At 38.0% G+C, this 20,035-nt stretch overlaps 1 protein-coding gene across 2 annotated transcripts in view; it reads right to left on the bottom strand.

Moving 5' to 3' along the window:
- Positions 1-2,499: 2,499 nt before the first annotated feature.
- Positions 2,500-20,035, bottom strand: part of L2HGDH (L-2-hydroxyglutarate dehydrogenase) — a 29,173-nt gene continuing 11,637 nt past the window's right edge. For both annotated transcript variants that reach the window (XM_081086310.1, XM_081086311.1), the window contains 5 exons: positions 19,849-19,883; positions 13,597-13,764; positions 12,522-12,679; positions 11,044-11,175; positions 2,500-2,933 (listed from right to left, as the gene is read on the bottom strand). In XM_081086310.1, coding sequence (XP_080942436.1) covers positions 2,738-2,933; positions 11,044-11,175; positions 12,522-12,679; positions 13,597-13,764; positions 19,849-19,883 — 689 coding nt within the window. In that variant the 3' untranslated portion in view covers positions 2,500-2,737. The remainder of the gene's footprint in view (positions 2,934-11,043; positions 11,176-12,521; positions 12,680-13,596; positions 13,765-19,848; positions 19,884-20,035) is intronic.

Genomic DNA, 20,035 nt, shown 5'->3' with positions numbered 1-20,035 from the left:
CCTCTGCCCTCACCCCTGGAAAGCACTGTGTGTTTATAGGCTATAGACATTCTGCTATGAAACAGAAATAATGCCCCCTGGTACTCCGGGGTATAAAGATGACACAGAGGTCAGCCAGATATTGGCACCACTATCAGATAGAAAGCCATTTTTGTAAGTTGGGAAGTGTTCCACTTTTTACCCAAAATATAAACTACTACTCTACCTCATTTCTAGATTACACATAGATACAGAAGATTTTTGTGCATTTTTAAAAGACTGGCTACTATCTAAAGCTTTGACAGTTCAAGTTCTACACACAAAAACAATTATTTGAATCAGAGTTTCAAATAAATGAAACTAAAAATTATGTTCGCAACACCAAGGCTCATTAAAATATTTTTTAATATTAATATACATTTTCTTCTCTCAGAAATACACAAAACTTTTAAATATTACATTCGTATTACACAACAAAATCCTAATGACACCAATAACTTATGTTTTACAAACAGAATAACCTACACATTCAAAACACTTTCAATAACTTTTTCACTTGTATTTTCAGGTTAGTACAGACCCATGTGGAATGAGGGTTGCTTTAATTAGGGCAGTTATTTTTGTAATTTCAGTTTTTTCACAGCTTAGTGCATATGCAATCTTACTGTTGTTGAAATAGAGAATTGTAATATTTCCCATTTCTTAACAGTCTCGTTCTGGAACAGAAAAACATATCCTGTGTGCTACATTTCTTGGAGGAATCAGTAGTTACGAAGAACCACTAGGGTTTGTTTCTTCTGTGAATGATTTCTGAATGCTTTCAATATGCTTACTCCAAGTTTTGAATAATTGCCTACTCTATTTTCCTGGATGTGTTACTTCTTGAACAAGAGCAGACGGTTATGTAGGTTTTCAAATTAATGGATGAGGTAGTTCAATCAATGTAATCACAGAGGCTTGAAGTGAAAAGGAAAAAAAAAAAAAAGCTTTTCCTATCAACCAAAATGTACATACTTCTAACTCATCCATTACACATCTTTGGAGTGATAGGAGGAAAAAACAAAACAAAAGAGGGCATGATTAATCCTGAGAGAGTACATGTAAAGGAAAGGGTGAAAATATCTCACCTACATGGTTGTTCTGTAACAAAAGTTTCCCCAATCAGTAGGCTGCCTTATTTTCATTTATATTTCTGTTTTCCAACTTTCTGAATCTTTCTGAATCTTTCTGATTCTTTTACAAGAATCCTTTCAATAGATACCACACACATATATGCAGTATATTATATACAGTATGGCACTGGCCAACAATTTAAAATACTCATGAAGCACACATAAATGTAAGGCACTTTTGCGGTTTACAAAAGTGAATGCCTCTAAGTTAGGTATTTTCTAAAAATGAAGAAATAGGATCCCTGAAAAACCAAGTCAGCATGAATCACTAGTGATCTTGGCCAACATCTGAGAACCTTGGTGTAACTCAAGAGCAGAGGTAAGAGGTAAATAATTTTTAAATTACAGAGTTCTGTATATCAGTGCCAGGATTCTAAAACTGCTCGCATAAAAACCTATCAGTTCTATGTTCTTTTAGTTTCTCAACCAGAAAAAACTGACAAGTTGGCAACAACCATTCATAGTGTACTGCTGTTTAGATTTAGTGGTGACACCATACCAAGTCAGTTATAAAGAGCTGGGAATAAAAAAGACTTTGCATTTCTCTGAAAATATTATAGCTTGATAGAATTTTACTCAAACTACTTTAAAATGTGAAATTTCATGTCTATTTTAAATCAAGAATTCCCAAATACAAATATTGTTGCTCTAAATCTGAGTTTTTCTGACTTTAAAATTAAAAGATCAGGCCCTAACTGGTTTGGCTCAGTGGATACAGCATTGGCCTGCGGACCGAAGGACACATGCCTAGGTTGTGGGCTCAATCCCCAGTAGGGGGCATGCAGGAGGCAGTCAATCAATGATCCTCTCTCATCATTGATGTTTCTATCTCTTTCTCCCTCTCCCTCCTCTCTTAAATCAATAAAAATATATTTTAAAAAAATTAAAAGTTTTGTAAGCTACAATATATTATATCTTCTTGTCTATAAGAGACCAAAAAGCTTACTATAAAGCCAAAAAATTAAGGGAATAAGCAAATTTTTATGCCATCATTTGCAGAAATTCCAAAAGAGCTGAATCTCTAGATTATGGTTGGTGAGGGCAAGGTCAATTAAGAGTCAAGTCCTGGTTGGCACCATTCAGTGGTTAGAGCACTGGCCCACACACCAAAGGGTTGTGGGTTCAATTCCTGGTCAAGAGCATGTACCTGGGTTACAGGTTCTATCCCCGGCTCAGTCGGGGTTGAATGTGGGAGGCAACCAATCAATGTGTATCTCTCATATCAATGTTTCCTTCCTCTTTCTCTCTCTCTCTCCTCTCCCCCCCACTCTCCTCCCTTCCACCCTCTGAAAAACAATGGAAAAAATATCCTCAGATGAGGATTAATAAAAAAAAGAAAAGAAAAGTCAACGATTCAGGAAAAGGTACAACTGTACCTTTTCTCTTTATTCTCTAAGTAAAAGAACATGGACTTTAAAAAATTATTTCTCTGTTATATCAGTTTAACAATTCAGTGGTTATTAAATGAGATAACTAAAAATGCTACTTTCAAACCATTTTTTAAAAATTAAAGAATTCAATTAGTACGTTCTTGTGGATGTTGCTGAATGTGGAGATTAAAATGCGTAGCTAGCTCCTTTCATTATTTACAGTTTAAATCTTTGTTGTGCTTCATCTGCAATCATTCCAGAAATTGCAAGGGACGAAGTAGCAGCAGGGGAAGGTGCATTTCTCACGTGAAGAATGCGATTTCCAATAACCCCATCTCCTCCATCAAATACAAAATCGTCTACCAGATTTCCATCTTGATCCAGAGCTTGGGCTCTTACTCCAGCTGGACCTCTGCAAAACCAAGAGTGGCAGTCAACTGACTGGAAGAAATAGGACATTTTACAAGTCAGGGGTCTCAAAGTATTCTGAAAGCATGAAAGTCTTTATTCTTCTAAATGCACAATCATGTGGAAACCCATTAGGCTTGTCAGTTATAGCCTGTAAACTTATATTCTCAGTCTAGTGCAGTGGTTCTCAACCTTCCTAATGCAGCGAACCTTTAATACAGTTCCTCATGTTGTGGTGACCCCCAACCATAAAATTATTTTCGTTGCTACTTCATAACTGTAATTTTGCTACTGTTATGAATCGTAATGTAAATAGCTGATATGCAGGATGTATTTTCATTGCTACAAATTGAACATAATTAAAGCATAGTGATTAATCACAAAAACAATATGTAATTATATGTGTGTTTTCCGATGGTCTTAGGCGACCCCTGTGAAAGGGTCGTTCGACCCCCAAAGGGGTCGCGACCCACAGGTTGAGAACCGCTGGTCTAGAGCATAATACCCACCACATAACAGTGCCAATAAATGCTTATCAAATGAATTTACGAATGGGTTAGTTATAAATACCTTTTCTTTCCAAAGTTGCAGATAAATCCACATTTAATTAGAATAAATGTATTTTTATTTAAATGTATAAAATTTATTATAAATTCAATAAATTAAAATAAGGCTCTTCTGATTAATAACAAAGCAATAAAAGTAGGAGATATGCATGCCAATGCATTCCTAAATCCACCACAGAATTCTATTTTTTGTGTTTTGTTTTGATTGTACACTATTAAAAATTTATGTAGAAAAGTATCTGAAAATGGCAGTAAGTTCTTATTTTGTAGTTTGTTTTAATTTTTAACAGTTTAGCCTTCAATATTGGGCTAACCTTCAATTAATTAAAGAGGTAACAAGATAAGAACAAAAATGAATTATTTTGATAGTAGGTTAAAACAGTAAGAGGCTTTACTACTAAAAGTGCTGTTTTTTTTAAAGTGCTGTTTTTTAACACGAGCTTACAAATTACATTTTTTGTTTTCAAAATAGTTTAGAAATTTACAGATGAAATGGGAATAAAATATTTTTAGAATCCAAAAGCACCTTCATTGAATCTGCTCAAGAAAACAGTTTGAAAATACCTGCCTTATATACACCACCAAGACTCAAGAAATCAGACAATAATATTAATAAACATTTTTATTGATTCTGTGCCAACACAGATAAGCACTTGAGTAAGATATCGAGAACAATATGGGAGCTCTGCCCTCTGAGACCTCAGCGTGGCTGAGGAGAGATAATGATAATAATAGCTATTATTTACCAATTGCTTAGTCAGTGTTAAGAATTCTGTCATTTAATCCTTGCAACAACTCTAAGAGGCTGGTAACAGTTTATATATACTTAACGTGAAGAAACAGAGAGTGATTAAGTAACCTGCCTGAAGTTACACAGATATCCTACTCATTTGTAGAGAAGTAAAAATAACAACAAGGTGAAAGGTTCTACAATAAAGATAAGTAATCTGCCTTATATTTACAGAAGCCTGCAGGGAATCTGGACAAGATTTTTTTGAGCTGTAAGGATTTCCAAGTAAGAATCAGATACAACGCTTAGAACACAAGATACAGTCAGCCAGCCCTTGCCAGTGTGGCGCAGTTATTAGAGCATAGGCCCACGAGGTGGACATGGTTGCAGGTTTGATCCCCGGCCCCCATTGGGGAAATGTGCAGGAGGCAACAAATCAATGCGTCTCTCCCACATCGATGTTTCTCTCTCTCTCTCTCTCTTCCCCCCACCCCCTTCCTGTAACACAAGTATTCTGTAATGGGGGTGGGGGAGTCTTACGAATCCACTAAATCAAGTGTTATTCAAATGTATATTTAATTTGCTTGATCTCTTCTATCAACAGACCTAAGATCATTCACCACAATTGTGGATTTGTTGTTTTCTGCCTACAGTTGTGTCAGTTTTTGTTTTCTGTACTTCATATTATGTATATGCAATAAATTTATGGTGATCCTCTTAACCTCTAATCATATTTTTTTTTAAATATATTTTATTGATTTTTTACAGAGAGGGAGAGAGAGAGATAGAGAGTTAGAAACATCGATGAGAGAGAAACATCGATCAGCTGCCTCCTGCACATCTCCCACTGGGGATATGCCCGCAACCCAGGTACATGCCCTTGACCGGAATCGAACCTGGGACGTTTCAGTCCGCAGGCCGACGCTCTATCCACTATGCCAAACCGGTTTTGGCACTAATCATAATTTTTGCCTTATGGTGTATTTTATCTGAAATGAACCCAGTACTCATCTTTCTTCTAATAAGCATTTGCACAGTATATAGATGGATTTTTTAAATCCAACCTAACAATCTCCATCTCAACTATTAAATACACTTACATGTATTGCAATTACTGGTATGTTTGATTTCTACCATATTACTGGGGTATTATTGGGGTTTTTCTAGGATTTTCCCATTTCCTTCTTGACTTACTAACTTTTCTATATTCTTTTTTCCTCCTTTATTGACTTGGAAGTTATATAATCTATTTCTATTCTTGCATTTCATTTTATTTATTCAGATGGGACTCATTGTGCATCCTGAATTTTGTCTTTTTGTCAACTCCAGAAAATTCTCAAGCACTCTTCAAAGTATTGCCTCTTCTCAATTTTTCTGCAATTTCTCTGAAATGTAGTCTGGACTCTTCTCATTTTCTTCTTGATGCCTTTAGTACCTACTACCCACATGATGGATCTTTGTCTTGCAACACTGCTCTATAAATGCTTCAAATTTTAATTTACTGATTTTCTCGTAAGGTCTAACCAGTTATCTAACTTAGTCATTTGAATTTTAAAATTTAAGAACTATATTTTTAATTTCTAGAAATTCTAATTATTTGGTTTCCAAATTTGCCTAAGGTTTTGCTTTTTGTTTTTGTTCTTATTCATGTTTTCAATTCCTTTTAATTCACTGAAGCATATTTACTTTATGGTTTCTAATATTACCATTACTCAAAGTTGTGGGGGTCTTATTCTGGTCTTTACTCTACCTGCTTACTCTCACTTGTGGTGTTCTGTAACTTTCGATGAATAGTTTTTGTTCAGCAGGACTTTATTTGGGGGAAAACTAGGGGGGTTGGGTTGAGGTTTTGTCCCTCCACAGAGGTTTTACATTTGCTTCTATCAGGTGCTCCAGAGGTATTGCCATCCTGGGAACACTTTTTCTTTTAATGGAATTTTTAAACATGTACAAAAATAGAATGAAGAGTATAATGAACTCTCATGTATGTATTACCCAGATTCAATAAATAATCAACATAGCCAATCTTGTTTTATCTATATTTCCACTCACTGCCCACCTCTCTCCACTGGATTATTTATTTATTTTTAAAATATATTTTATTGATTTTTTTACAGAGAGGAAGGGTGACGGATAGAGAGTTAGAAACATCTATGAAAGAGAAACATCGATTAGGCGCCTCCTGCACGCCCCCCACTGGGGATGTGCCCGCAACCAAGGCACATGCCCTTGACCGGAATCCAACCCGGGACCCTTGAGTCCGCAGGCCGACGCTCTATCCACTGAGCCAAACTGGTTCTGGCACACTGGATTATTTAAAAGCAAATTCCAGCCCTGACCGGTTTGGCTCAGTGAATAGAGTGTCGGCCTGCAGACTGAGGGGTTCCAGGTTCGATTCCAGTCAAGGGCATGTACCATGGTTGCGGGCACATCCCCAGTAGGGGGTATGCAGGAGGCAGCTGGTCAATGTTCCTCTTTTATCGATGTTTCTAACTCTCTATCCCTCTCCCTTCCTCTCTGTAAAAAATCAATAAAATATATTTTTAAAAAAGAATGAGCTTTAAAAAAAATAAAAAATAAAAGCAAATTCCAGATGGCACATCATTTCACTACATTTCTTTTCAAAGGATTCTTTTTTTAAAAATTGTATTTTTATTGATTTCAGAGAGGAAGGGAGAGGGAGAGACAGAAACATCAATGATGAGAGAGAATCACTGATCAGATGCGTCCTCCACACCCCACAATGGGGATCAATCCTGCAACCTGGGCATATGCCCTGACCAGGAATTGAACCATGACCACCTAGGTCAATGTTCAACCACTGAGCCACGCCAGCCGTGCTAAAAGGATTCTTTAAAAATAATAATAATAAACGAATTATTGCTTAGTATCATCAATATTTAGTCTTTAGTCAAATTACCTTCTCTCTCTCTCTCTCTCTCTCTCTCTCTCTCTCTCTCTCTCTCTCTTTCTCTCTCCCTCTTTCCCTCCCTCCCTTCCTCTCTCTCTCTCTCTCTCTCTCTCTCTCTCTCTCTCTCTCTCTCTCTCTCTTATTTAAAGTGAGAGAAGGACAGGAAGACATAGTTTGAAGCAGGATCCGAACGAGTCTGGACCTACTTTTTAAATTAGTTTCTCAGTGTAATGTTCCTAAATTAAGCTGGGTGGTATAAATTCAAACTCCAAACAGCTGTGAGGAGAGGCCCGGGGTTCCAGATTTTTAGGAGATTCTACCCACCCCACTTTCCCCCTTCCCTCAAGACCAGGACAGACAAAATTCCTAACACTTCCTTGGTGCCAAGGGGAATTTTTTTAAAAGACTTTCTTTTCACTGAGGGTGCAGCCCTTCAAGAGTCCCTGGATTAACCCAGGGTTCTCAGTTCCAACTTTTTACCTTTTACAGACCCAAGGCCTCCTTTCCAGCACTTGAGTGGCAATTAAAATACAAGTCCCTAATGTTTATATCTTGTTTTCTGTGGTTGATACATGAGTTTATACAATTGGAAAAACTCACTGACCACTTAAGATCTGCATTACTTTACTGTATGTAAATCACAAAGCATTTAAAAATAAAACATAACTATATTTCTATAAAAATCAGCCAATCCTCCCTACCCCTCCAGGACAGCATCAAGCACCGATTCCTCTCAATGTTTGGGTTTCCTATTTCCCCTCAGTCCTCAGTCCTGGGATGCCCCTTCCTTACTTTCTCGCACTCCCAGCTATATATATTTCAAAGGATTTTTATTATATTTTCTCCAGACTCCCTCAGTGTTGGGTAGTGTGAGAGTTACCACATTTATTAATTTAGTGGTTCTCAACCAAGGGAGATTTTGCCCCCTAGAGGACATTTGGCGATGTCTGTAGAAATTTTTGGTTGTCTTAACAAGGAAGTACTGCTGGCATCTAGTCAGTAGAGGTCAGAGATGTTGCTGAACATCCTACAGTGAACTGGGCAGTCTCCCACAACAAAGACTTATTTGGCCCCAAATGTCAATAGTACCAATACTAACAAACCCTGATCTAGATCACCTTTACTGCAGGAATATTTGGCTTTCACCTTTGCCTTTCACAATGACACAGTATAGTCTTTAGCTATCACTCAGGATGAAAACATCTTGCCTAAAAATTTACTCTATAATTCCCCAAATATGACATTTTTCAAAGTGAAGAGTGGGAAAAGGAGAGATCTTGGCATTTATGTCTTCATCTTTTACATCCTTGCAATATTAACAGATACAAACTGCTGTTAGATGACCATGTCCAAATTAATCACAGAGCAAGTTAAAGGACTTCAGAGCTAAAATTAAGAACCTTAGAGATCAGATTTAACAATGAGAAATTTGAATGCCTAATGCATATATATTGACAGATTGTAACTTTACATTCCAATCTAATGTTCACTATTAAGTTACTGTCCAAGATACTCTGGCTAGGCAATGAGAAGTCAAACCGATACTCATTGGTGGTTACTGCAATTTAAGAACATAATCCTGAGCTAAATATCCCATTAAAAGTGCTGCTTCAGTTCTCTTTTACTATCCAGAACTGCTTAATATGCTTCTGTCTCAATATTACTGGTACAGCATTTATGGTTTTACTACAGTGGGTTGTATGATAAGAAAGAACTGGACTTCAGAATGTGGGAAAGTCTACTGATCATTATTATTATTATTATTTAATATTTCAGGCATATGACAAAGTACAGAGAATAATATGAACACCTGCTTTCTTCACAAACAGCTTAAGAAATAAAGCATTATAGATATGATAATAGCCCCTGTGGAACTCTCTGGATCCCATTTCCTTCTCTCCCCAGAGGTAACCACGCTCCTGAATTAGGTGTTTACCACTATATTTGGTTTTATTTTCACATTACATGTGCAATCCATAAATAATACGTGGTATTGTATAAACTTATATAAATGGTATCAAACCTATCTTCTACAACTTTCTTTTTTATTGATAATTTCCCACATTTAATAGCTATAGGAACTGAATAAAAGGGAAGAAGTAAATGGAATTACTTTTCTATCTCCAAAGAGAAACTCATCTGTGATTGAGGTGAATTTGTCCCTAAATGCACCTGCCTACAATGCTGAATACCCTTCTCTACTACCTGCTAACTGAAATCAACACTCCCACAGGCAGAGACAAAGAAGTGTTCACCAAAACCCACCAGCCCTAGTCCAGTTCTAACTTATGAAATCCACTGGTCTGAACTGTTTCCCTCAGGCTTTTACAAAAGGGTGGTAATCGAATATGAACAGTGAATTCACTGCAACTGTTTATACACCTATTGTATTTTCCAAGGAATATCAATAGCAGTAACAGACACCAGATTTGACCAACTTATTTTAGATATAAAACATAACAAGTTTGCTAAAGCAAACCACTGAAAACATAAAAGCCTTTATTTATAGATGAGTGAAAGAAAATAGAGCCTAGATATTTTTATCCCTTCCATTTCAGAAGGTAAGTAGAGGGGTGAGAGAGATAAGAGTAAAACATTAGCTTGGTTTTCATAGTTCTTCTAAAGATTCAAAGAGGCTGGTCTGTGAATGATATATTAGAGTCAGACTTGGACCAGGACGTTCCCCCAAGGGAGACAGCTGACGTAACGATTGCTCTCTTCCCAGATAGTCAAGCTGCTGATATTTTATACCAGTCAAGTTTTGCAGCTGTTACCGAGGCGACAGACATTTAGTTCTCTGAAGATTCATGGGATGGATTCATGGAGGGGAGTATTTTAAAGTACACTGCTGATTAGGCCTAACAAATGGCTTATTCGGGAGGAAAAGGTGAACACCATACAAATGTCACCAACGAGAAAAGGAAATAGGCTCGGGTAGTATTTAGGATAACTTATAGACCAAGTCCAGAAAGCTTTTGACCTTTAAGAAAAACAAACAAACAAACAAAAAGAAACACACACCAAAACAATTTAAGTAATCCTTCCTTTGACTCACATTGATAGCTACTACACTACTTCCCACTTCTGTCCTGAAAGTAGAGTTGCTGAGTGGAGTATGATCCCCAAAAAGAAAAAGCAGTGGGAAAGAGGTAAGGTAAGATGCCAAGTATAGAAGTGGTTTCTAGAAGGTTTTAAGAATCAAACAAAATAGAGCATTGTAATGTGTTTATTACCTAATTAGTTAATATGGTGACCACTGATCTTATACAGAATTAAAGGAAAAGGCTTTGGAATCACAAGAGGCAGAAGCCAGGGAGAGCTTAAAAATTTCAGACAAGCCCTGGATGGTATGGCTCAGTTGGTTGGGCGTCATCCTGTGCACTAAATGGTTGCCAGTTCGATTCCGGATTAGGGCACATACCTAGGTTTTGGGCTCAATCCCTGGTAAGGGGTGTGCAGGAGGCAACCAACTGATGTTTCGCTCTCACATTGATGTTTCTCTCCCCCTCTCTCTCTCTCCACCCCTTTCCCTCCTTCTCTAAAAATCAATAAAAAATCTTTTTGAAAAAATTTCAGACAAGATTTTTTTTTTTATCATGAGTGACAGCTAGACACAAAGGTGACAGTGGCATATTAATACAGATGCAATGGAGATTTCAGTTTAATGTTCTAAGGTAGTCTAGATAATTATATATGGTAGACGTAGTTCCAGCACTAAGGGCCACCACGCAGCGATGCCCAACTCACGCACTGCAAAGGGAACACAGCAACTTGCTGGGAAAGAGAGAGCACAAAGATTCAGTGGGCACACCGACTGAAAGGGAGCCTGTGAATCACCAAGTCAGACCCACCTCCCAAGTTCCCTAAAATCATGACTGTACTTACAATCCTTATGGCTTTTTCTTACCTAAGTATATCACGGACAGTAATTTCAGGGATAAACTTCTGAAGGTGCTTCACTGTTGCACTGAGAAAACAGGCTTTATACATCTCACTGACTCCATAGGAGAAATTCTGGGACACCAATTTAATCAAGCCACTGGAAACAGAAAATAAAATCTTTGAGAGAAAGGAATTCTTTATTACTATTAAATATCTTTACAACTATTAGATTTGGACCGGGGCATCACAAAAATCTAGGCGAAGTCAGACAAACCACATATTAAAAGAAAATCAACTTTTGGCCACTGTAAGAAGGGAACTTCATCAAAGGAATGCCCTTCAAAACCAAAGGTAAACACCTTTCAAAGGTAAACACCTTAGATGACCTGAGAATGCTGGCTTCAAACTAGAATTCTATAGAGCCTGCCCCTAAAAGGCTTTCTGATACAAATGTTACATGCTTTCAAAACACACCTAAAAGGCATTAGCAGATCTTTACCTCAGGACATTAAAGAAGTAAGATAGATGTTTACCTTTTTTTTTTTTTTAATCAGCCAGAGGTAAGATACTCTAGTAATGATTCTCAAGTGAGACTCTGTGTAATCTATGTATATATGTATTTTTAAAGGACACATGCTAGAAAACCCCATCCCAAACCTGTTTCAGAATCTGTAGAAGGTGAAATTCAAGTATAACTCAAAAACCTTACTGCCAAAACCGGCTTGGCTCAGTGGATAGAGCGTCGGCCTGTGGACTGAAAGGTCCCAGGTTCGATTCCAGTCAAGGGCATGTACCTGGGTTGCGGGCATATCCCCGGTGGGAGATGTGCAGGAGGCAGCTGATTGATGTTTCCCTCTCATCGATGTTTCTAACTCTCTATCTCTCTCCCTTCCTCTCTAAAAAATCAATAAAATATATTTAAAAAAAAAAAAAAACCTTTCTAGTAATTTTGATGTGAAAATCTCTGGAGAGCAACACTGCTAAAATGAACCATCCCCCACACCCTCCCCCCCTCAAAAAAGACAACCAAAAAAACAAAAACAAAAACACACACAACACCTTACTGAGTTCTTACAATAAAGTAAAGATTCTGTGTCTCGGGTCAACACACTGTTCATTTCCCACCGAAGGAAACAACTTTGGTTGTCCGAAGTTTCTCCAGTGGTTTTCAAAATGATGGTGACTGGCTTGAAATCACTTTATCAAAGTAAGTGATTTCAAATGCAACTAGGAGGTTAGCAAAACAAAGTTTGGGTTGTCACATACGTGTGTGACTGGGTCTTGGTCTTGTCATTTTTAACTAAGACTTCACCCTGGATCATCAGAATTTCCCTGAGGTAGTTAAAACATTATTCTTATTCTGCAAGGCTCTTAATTTAGATTAATAAAAAATTCAATATAATAATCACAAATGTGAGGATTTACCCAATAAGTAGAATTTCAAGAAAGACAAAATTTGCCATGTTAAACACACAAAGTCACTTTTTAAAGTAAAGTAGTTACCTCTTGGTAATTACATCCGTAATATCTCGGGCACTGAAGTCAAAGGGTTTGTAGCCCTCTCGTTTGAAGGCAAGAACGGCATTAGGCCCTAGCCAAATACTGCCGTCCATCCTTGGTGTGAAGTGAACTCCTAGGAAAGGAAACCGGCTATCTGGGACCTACGGATTTAACGCAGCAAAGAACTGTGAGCCCTGTTCCATACTGCATGTAAGCATGCATGCAAATATTCAACTGGTAATATAAATCACTTTCTTCCAATGCATTTAATTTGTATTATTTTGATCCGGACTGAGATATACTTTTTATTTACATGCTTCTGCCTAGGAATGCCACACAGAAAACACTGATGCTACTGACACTAATATACACTCCCATCTATCTATTCCTCTTTCTGGGTAAAAAAAAAAAAAAAAGAACTGCCCTACTTCAGGTTATCCCTCTCCCTACCCTCCCACCACACCCCCAACTAGGGATGTATGTGGCTGGCAAGTAAAATCAGAGCTGCCAGAAACACACACTCATTCATAGCACAGGCTTTTGTAAAGTCGGAACGTACTGGGATAGAGCACATGGAATGGATGTTTTGGCAAAGTCAAAAACTCTAAGTAGACAAATATTAGTAATTCCGTCTGGTTCAACCTAGTAGTTCCATGCAGAATGAACTCTTCATTGAAGGGCTCTGTCTTCTCCATCATGAAACTACAGAGTGGCCACAGCCCCTTTTTCTGCACCTATTGGTAGAATGGGGTATCTGGGCATGCAAAAAGGGCAAGTTCTCTTATGAGTGTTCCTTTCACCAGATACGAGTGAGAACTGGATTATTTCTTGCTAGCCCTTCCCATGATGCACTCAAGCTTTCTGATGACATGTACTTGGGGGCAATTTAGTATAAGTTAATGACTATGATACCAGAATAAATGTTTAGGAATTTAATCGTAAGAGAAAAAGATAAAAAGCTTGCATAAAAAGCCCTTCAAAATATCTCTTAGTTCTGACCCAGGTAAAAGTTTTTGTTTCATTCCCTTTCTGCCCTGTCATCTTGAGAAGGATGAGACTGCGAAAGCATCATACCTACCGGATAAATATTTCCTTTCACAAGATAGCATTTTTCTGGCTTCAACAGCAGGTAATCCCCTCGGAATGGTACAATTTGAGGATCGGGACTGCAGCCACTCAGCTCGGAAATACGGTCCGAGTAAAGTCCTGCACATGTCACAACATACTGACATTGAACTTCCTCTCCCTAATGTGTAAAAGAAGAACAATGATTTTTAGAAAGCAGAAAAACAGGTGATAGGAGAGACAATAAATAAGTATACAGAAAGGGACGTTTTTCTTTTTATTCCTTTTAAAAGAGGAAATTAAATGCAAGTATCAGCAACATAAATTCTTCAGCATTTAGGTGGCAGCTAGAAACTTAGGGTAGTGGCAGGCAAGAGGATGTTACCTTAAATTTTGTCCTTTAATGATTCAATCGTTGACCTACTTAGTGAGGATACTTAACAAGTTACTACACACAACACACATACACACACGCACACACACACATACACACACACACATACACACACACTTTACTAAGATTACAGATCTTCTTAACTATTTGTTGCACGAAGAAGCAAACTTCATTTAGATGTCTCCCCACCAGTTTGGCTGCCTCTGTATTTCAGACAGCTTATCCTTATCTTATCTATGAGTAATTATCCTGATAATTATCAGGTTGCTTCACACTACAACGGCAACCCACCACCAACCAATTTCTCCTTCCTGTTCAATGTCTACTTTGCAAACTGAGGCTACTTTCAAAACCCCATTCATTCAATCCACATTTACAGAGTACACACACTACAGTCAAGGTTTGCTTTCACAACTAGGAGACTGCTAATCTTAGGCTGTGGTATTTCCCCATAAATTCTGTTTGTGATTATCACCTACATATTTTTAGATGAACTCTGCTAGGGTTAGCCAATTTACTACCCTATTTCCTAAATAATTTCATTTAACCCCAATTACCACCACACTCCAACTCCCATCTCTTTACTTCTCACACAGTAAAACCTAGCATCTCCTTGTAATTTCTTGTTCTTAGATTTCCTCCCCAGATGACCTGTTTCTGAAGCCTCAGAGTTCTCATCTGTCCTAATATTCTTTCTTTTCAGGCCCTAGTGGTTCAGCCTTATTCTATCTTTGTATGCATCCTATTTTTGCCTACCTACCAAGGTAAGCCTCTTTTCAAGATTTATTCAAGTCACACTTCTGACAAAAGTTAGATGAAACTTCTTTGCAGTGAGTTCAAATTAGCTAGGCTAAACCATGATAGTTTTAAGACACTTGAAGTCAAAGGGCTATATCAACAACAACAAAAAAAACATGACTTCTTCTAAATTGGTTAATATCTTTCCTATTCATCTGGAGTTATATAGCAGAAGTACAAGAAATATTTTATGTGATATGACTCTACCAGTCCTTACTTGAAATGTCAGCAATTCTCATATTCTTACAACATAAAATGTAGATAAGCCATATGATAAATGTAATGATAAGAGAATTTGTAGAATGGTACCAGCATTCTAATAATCTAACAGTTCTCTTTAAAAAACTCAAGAAACAGTTCCAAAGGAAGACATGATTAAAAACTGTCACAGGTCTCTGAAATCATTTTATGATATATATGAAACAATAATTACATTCACACTAATTTCATATCCAAAATGTAAATTTAGGTAAACATCAAATGATACAGCATTTGTTCAAAAATACATTTCTTTAAAAAAATTAAACTATTCATCTCTATTGCTATTTCATAAGTGAAACAGACTTTTCTCCTATATGCAATCTCTAAATTTTAGTTTCCAAATCCTCCCCTCAAAAGTTTTTTGTTTTTTTTTTAATTCCTTTTCTTTTAACCTCGTAAAAGCACAGATGTTCAATCTGGTAAGTTGACTCAAATTTTTAAATTATTATTTAACTAAAGGAATATGCTAAAATAAAAGTCTACAATTACAGCAACTGTGGGTGAAATATAACCCACTGGTATCCCATAAGCTCCTGCTCATCAGCCATCACATGATGCCATACTCTAGTGAAAATAACCGGTAGGTAGGGACAGAAACAGACTTTTAATCCTTCTTTGAATAGAGACGCTGGTTGCTCTGCCAGCAGATCTGACGGGACTCTGGAGCAGATAGCCATGTTTTACGGAGACTTTGGAAGGCCCCTGTAGGTGAAATCTGAGCACAGAATTTACGACTTTGGAGGAAAGTTATACCACCCTCTGCAGATAATTATCCTCCTTTTGAGAAAGTGCTTCTGGCTCTGACTCAACATTTGACCACAGGCCACCAAGTTACCATGTGAACTACCCATTATTAAGACGGTATTATCTAACTCACCAAGCCACAAAACTGGGTGTGTACAGTAGCCTCTGTTATCAAGAGGAAGTAGAATATACAAGATCAGGGTTGTATAGGTCTTGCTGGCATAAATAAGTTGCAGAGGAAGTGGCTTAAATTCCCATGGCCTCTACTCCGACTAAATTACCTCCTCCTGCCCTGGCTGGTGTTCTAAATGGTTAGAGCATTGGCCCATGCACTGAAGGGCTGTGAGTTTGACTCCCAGTCAAAGGCATGTACCTGGGTAGCAGGTTGGATCCCTGGCCCTGGCCAGGGCATGTGCAGGGGGCAACCAATCGATGTGTCTCTCACATCTGTTTCTCTTTCTCTCTCTCTAAAAGTCAATGGAAAAAATATCCTTGGGTGAGAATTAACAACAAAATTACCTCCTCCCTCTCAACTTGCCCTTGTGCCCCATAGGAAATTCTCTATATCCAGTTGGCCAAAGAGGAAAAAATAGAGGCCTGGTTTACAAATGGTTCTGCATACCATTCTGGCATCACTCGAAAGCAAACAGTGGCAGCACCAGAGCCCCACCTGAGAGTGGCCCGAAGGACTGTGGAAATGCTCCCAGCAGGTAGAACTTTGAACACTACATTGGTTGTTTATCTCACCCAGAAGGAGAGATGGCCAGAAGTATGCATCTACACAGTTGCATGTGCAATGACTGATGGTTTGGCTGGCTGGTCAAGAAAAGGAGCTCTGAGAAGAGGTGTGTGAATGGACCTCTCCAAAAAGGCTCGGAGGATAAAGGTATTTAAGTTCCACACTGAAGAGTAAGCTCACTGAAGAGTAACTGGGGCAGAGGAAGATTTTAATAATCAGGAGACAAGATGACCTACTCTGTGAACATTAGTCAGCCTCTTTCCCAGTCACCTTTGTCCTTAGCCAATGACTTCACAAACTAAATGATTATGGCAGTAAGGATGGAGGTGATGTGTGGGATCAGCAACATGGACTTACTAAGGCTGATGTGTCTACAGCCACTCGATCTGCTGTTGGGAGAGTGCTCAGTCTCCCAATTTAAATAAAGGGGAGGGGGGCAGCACTTAGTCCTCACTGGAATAGACAATTGCTGTGGATATAGATTTGCCTTCCCTACCCACAACACTTCTGCAGAAACCACCATCTGTGAACTTAATCAATTTTATTATGGTATTTTACCCAGAAGCACGACTTCTGATCAGTGAGCTTACTTTACAGTAAATGAAGTGTAATGATAAGCTCATGCTTGTGGAATTCACTGATGTTATCATTTCCCGCATCCTGAAGCCGCTGGGTGACAGCGTGGAAAGGACTTTTGAAGATTCAATAACAGCACTAGCTGACTAGCAACACCCTGCAGGGCTGGGGCAAGGTCTTCCAGGATGCACTATATGCTCTAAATCAGTAATTAATATATGGTATTGTTTCTCCCATAGTCAGGAATCACAGCTCAGAAAATCAAGAGGTAGAAATGGGAGTAGCACCTTACACAGTTTCTGCTTCTAATCCAAATTTCAGCTTCCTCACCCCACAACTTTGGGCTCTAATGGTTTAGAAGTCTTAGGTACCAAGGGAGAAGTGCTTCCATTAGAGAATAAGCAATGGTTCCATTACACTAGAATTTAATACTGTCACACTTGGCCATTTTGAGTTCCTCGTGACAGTGAATCAAAAGGCAATGAAGGTTACTGTACTGAATGGGATAATTTTAAAAAATATATATTTTTATTGATTTCTGAGAGGAAGGAAGAGGGAGAGATAGAAACATTAATGACGAGAGAGAATCATTGTTTGGCTTGCCTCCTGAATGCCCCCTACTGGGGATCAAGCTCACAACCCAGGCAAGTGCCCTGACCAAGAATCACACCGTCTAGGACTGAATGGGGTAACTGATCCTGACTTTCAAGGAGAAAGAGAGTTGCTACCACACAGAGAGCTTGGGAATGATAAAGCGGAGTATGTGTGGGCTATAGATCTCCTGGCCTATCTCTTGGTATCCCCACACATTGCTATAAAAGTTGATGGAAACCACTACAACATAAAACAGGTAGGGCTGCTAATGGCAGAGACACTTCAGGAATAAAAGTTTGAGTTTTCCTGCCAAACTAGGAACCATGACCAGATGAGAGGCTTGCCAAGGGCAAAGGGAGTATGGAATAGATAGTGGAAGAAGGAAATTATAAATATGACCACATGACCACATGATTGGTGACATAAATGAGGAATATAGTTCTGAGAAATGTAGCAATTTCTTCCTTACTGTGAAATAAAGATATGTCTATAATTAACCAATTCTTTCTTCTTCCTTATTGTTATAAAATGAATTCTGTTCCCCTTTCCCCCAAAATTCATATGTTGAAGCCTCAACTCCCCATTTGACTATGCTTGGAGATAGAGCCTTTAGGGAAATAATTAAGGTTAAATGAAGTCACAAGAGTGAAGCCCTAATCCAGTGATGGCGAACCTTTTGAGCTCGGCGTGTCAGCATTTTGAAAAACCCTAACTTAACTGGTGCTGTGTCACATATAGAAATTTTTTGATATTTACAACCATAGTAAAACAGATTTATATTTTTGATATTTATTTTATATATTTAAATGCCATTTAACAAAGAAAAATCAACCAAAAAAATGAGTTCATGTGTCACCTGACATGTGTGTCATAGGTTCACCATCACTGCCCTAATCTGATAGGACTGGTGTTCTTATAAGAGAAAGACACCAAAAATTGTGTGTGCTCAAATTCTCATATTCTCTCTCTCTCTCACCCAGCTCTGCTTCTCACATAATGACCCTACTGACCAACCGCTGTCCTACCCAAGACCTGGCTGTAGACAAGAGCTGCCCCAGATCTCCTCATGAGCTTCTCATTTGCGGTTCCACTTCAGCAGGTAGATACACTTTGGCTTCTCAGACTGGCTGGATATGCCTCTAATCTACCAACTCTCCTTCTGAACCTTGACTTCCCAGGTGGTTCACAATGTGTCAGACCTAATTCCTACCATAAAACCGACTACACTCATTATGGACTCTGCTTTCCTGACTGAACTCTGACCATTCAAGAATATACAGCGAATGCAATACGTCTATCTATCAAATAGTTCTTGTTTTAGATTATGGGAAGAGAAGGAAGGCAGTGTATCACCCTCTGTACAATCTACAACAGTGATGGCGAACCTTTTGAGCTCGGTGTGTCAGCATTTTGAAAAACCCTAAGTTAACTCTGGTGCCGTGTCACATATAGAAATTCTTTGATATTTGCAACCATAGTAAAACAAAGATTTATATTTTTGATATTTATTTTATATATTTAAATGCCATTTAACAAAGAAAAATCAACCAAAAAAATGAGTTCGCGTGTCACCTCTGACACGTGTGTCATAGGTTCGCCATCACTGATCTACACCCTCCCCCAAGTCTTCTCATTAGTAGAGAGTTGCTAAGTTAATATAGATAAGCAGGTAGAACAATAAAATATCTATCAGTTTTGCCTTAAAATTAAATACTCCAAGTACTTATAATCATATTTTTTGCTGGCACTGTCACTATATGAATGCATTTCCAACTTGAAACTCTTCTTAGAATGAAAACTGTTATATTTTAGCTCTCAAAGAATCTCTCTCACAATAACTTTACATTAGACAAATTTCATTCACTGACATAAAATACAGCACTGTGGTTAATTCAACTTTTTAAGAAAGGAGTGGGTCCTGCACAGTGTAGCTCAGTTGTTTGAGCATCATCTCATACACCAGAAGGTAGCAGGTTCAATTTCCAGTCAGATCACATACCTGGGTTGTGGGTTCAATCCCTGGGTCCGGTGTGTGTGGGAGGCAACCGATCAATATCTTTCTCTCTCTAAAATCAATAAAATAAAATTTTAAAAAAAGAAAGGAGAGGGGATGAAAGTAGATAAAATAGATGGAAGTAGTTTTGCTTAAGAATCTTTACCTTTGTATTCCTTATAACAATTGGATATTTCATCCCTGGAAAAAAAAAGGAAAAAGGAATTGGTGAAAGATTTATTTTTAGTAAAAGAAGGCCTACAGTATTTGAAATATACTAGTAACAAACTTAAATGGGTTTCTTGTCACAACCATGATTACTTTCCACATTTCATTCTGAAGCTTTTACCAAG

The sequence above is a fragment of the Myotis nattereri genome, assembly GCF_964212035.1.
Source record: "Myotis nattereri genome assembly, chromosome: 1".
NCBI classification, from domain to species: Eukaryota; Metazoa; Chordata; class Mammalia; order Chiroptera; family Vespertilionidae; genus Myotis; species Myotis nattereri.
This window is presented reverse-complemented; position numbering and strand designations above follow the sequence as displayed.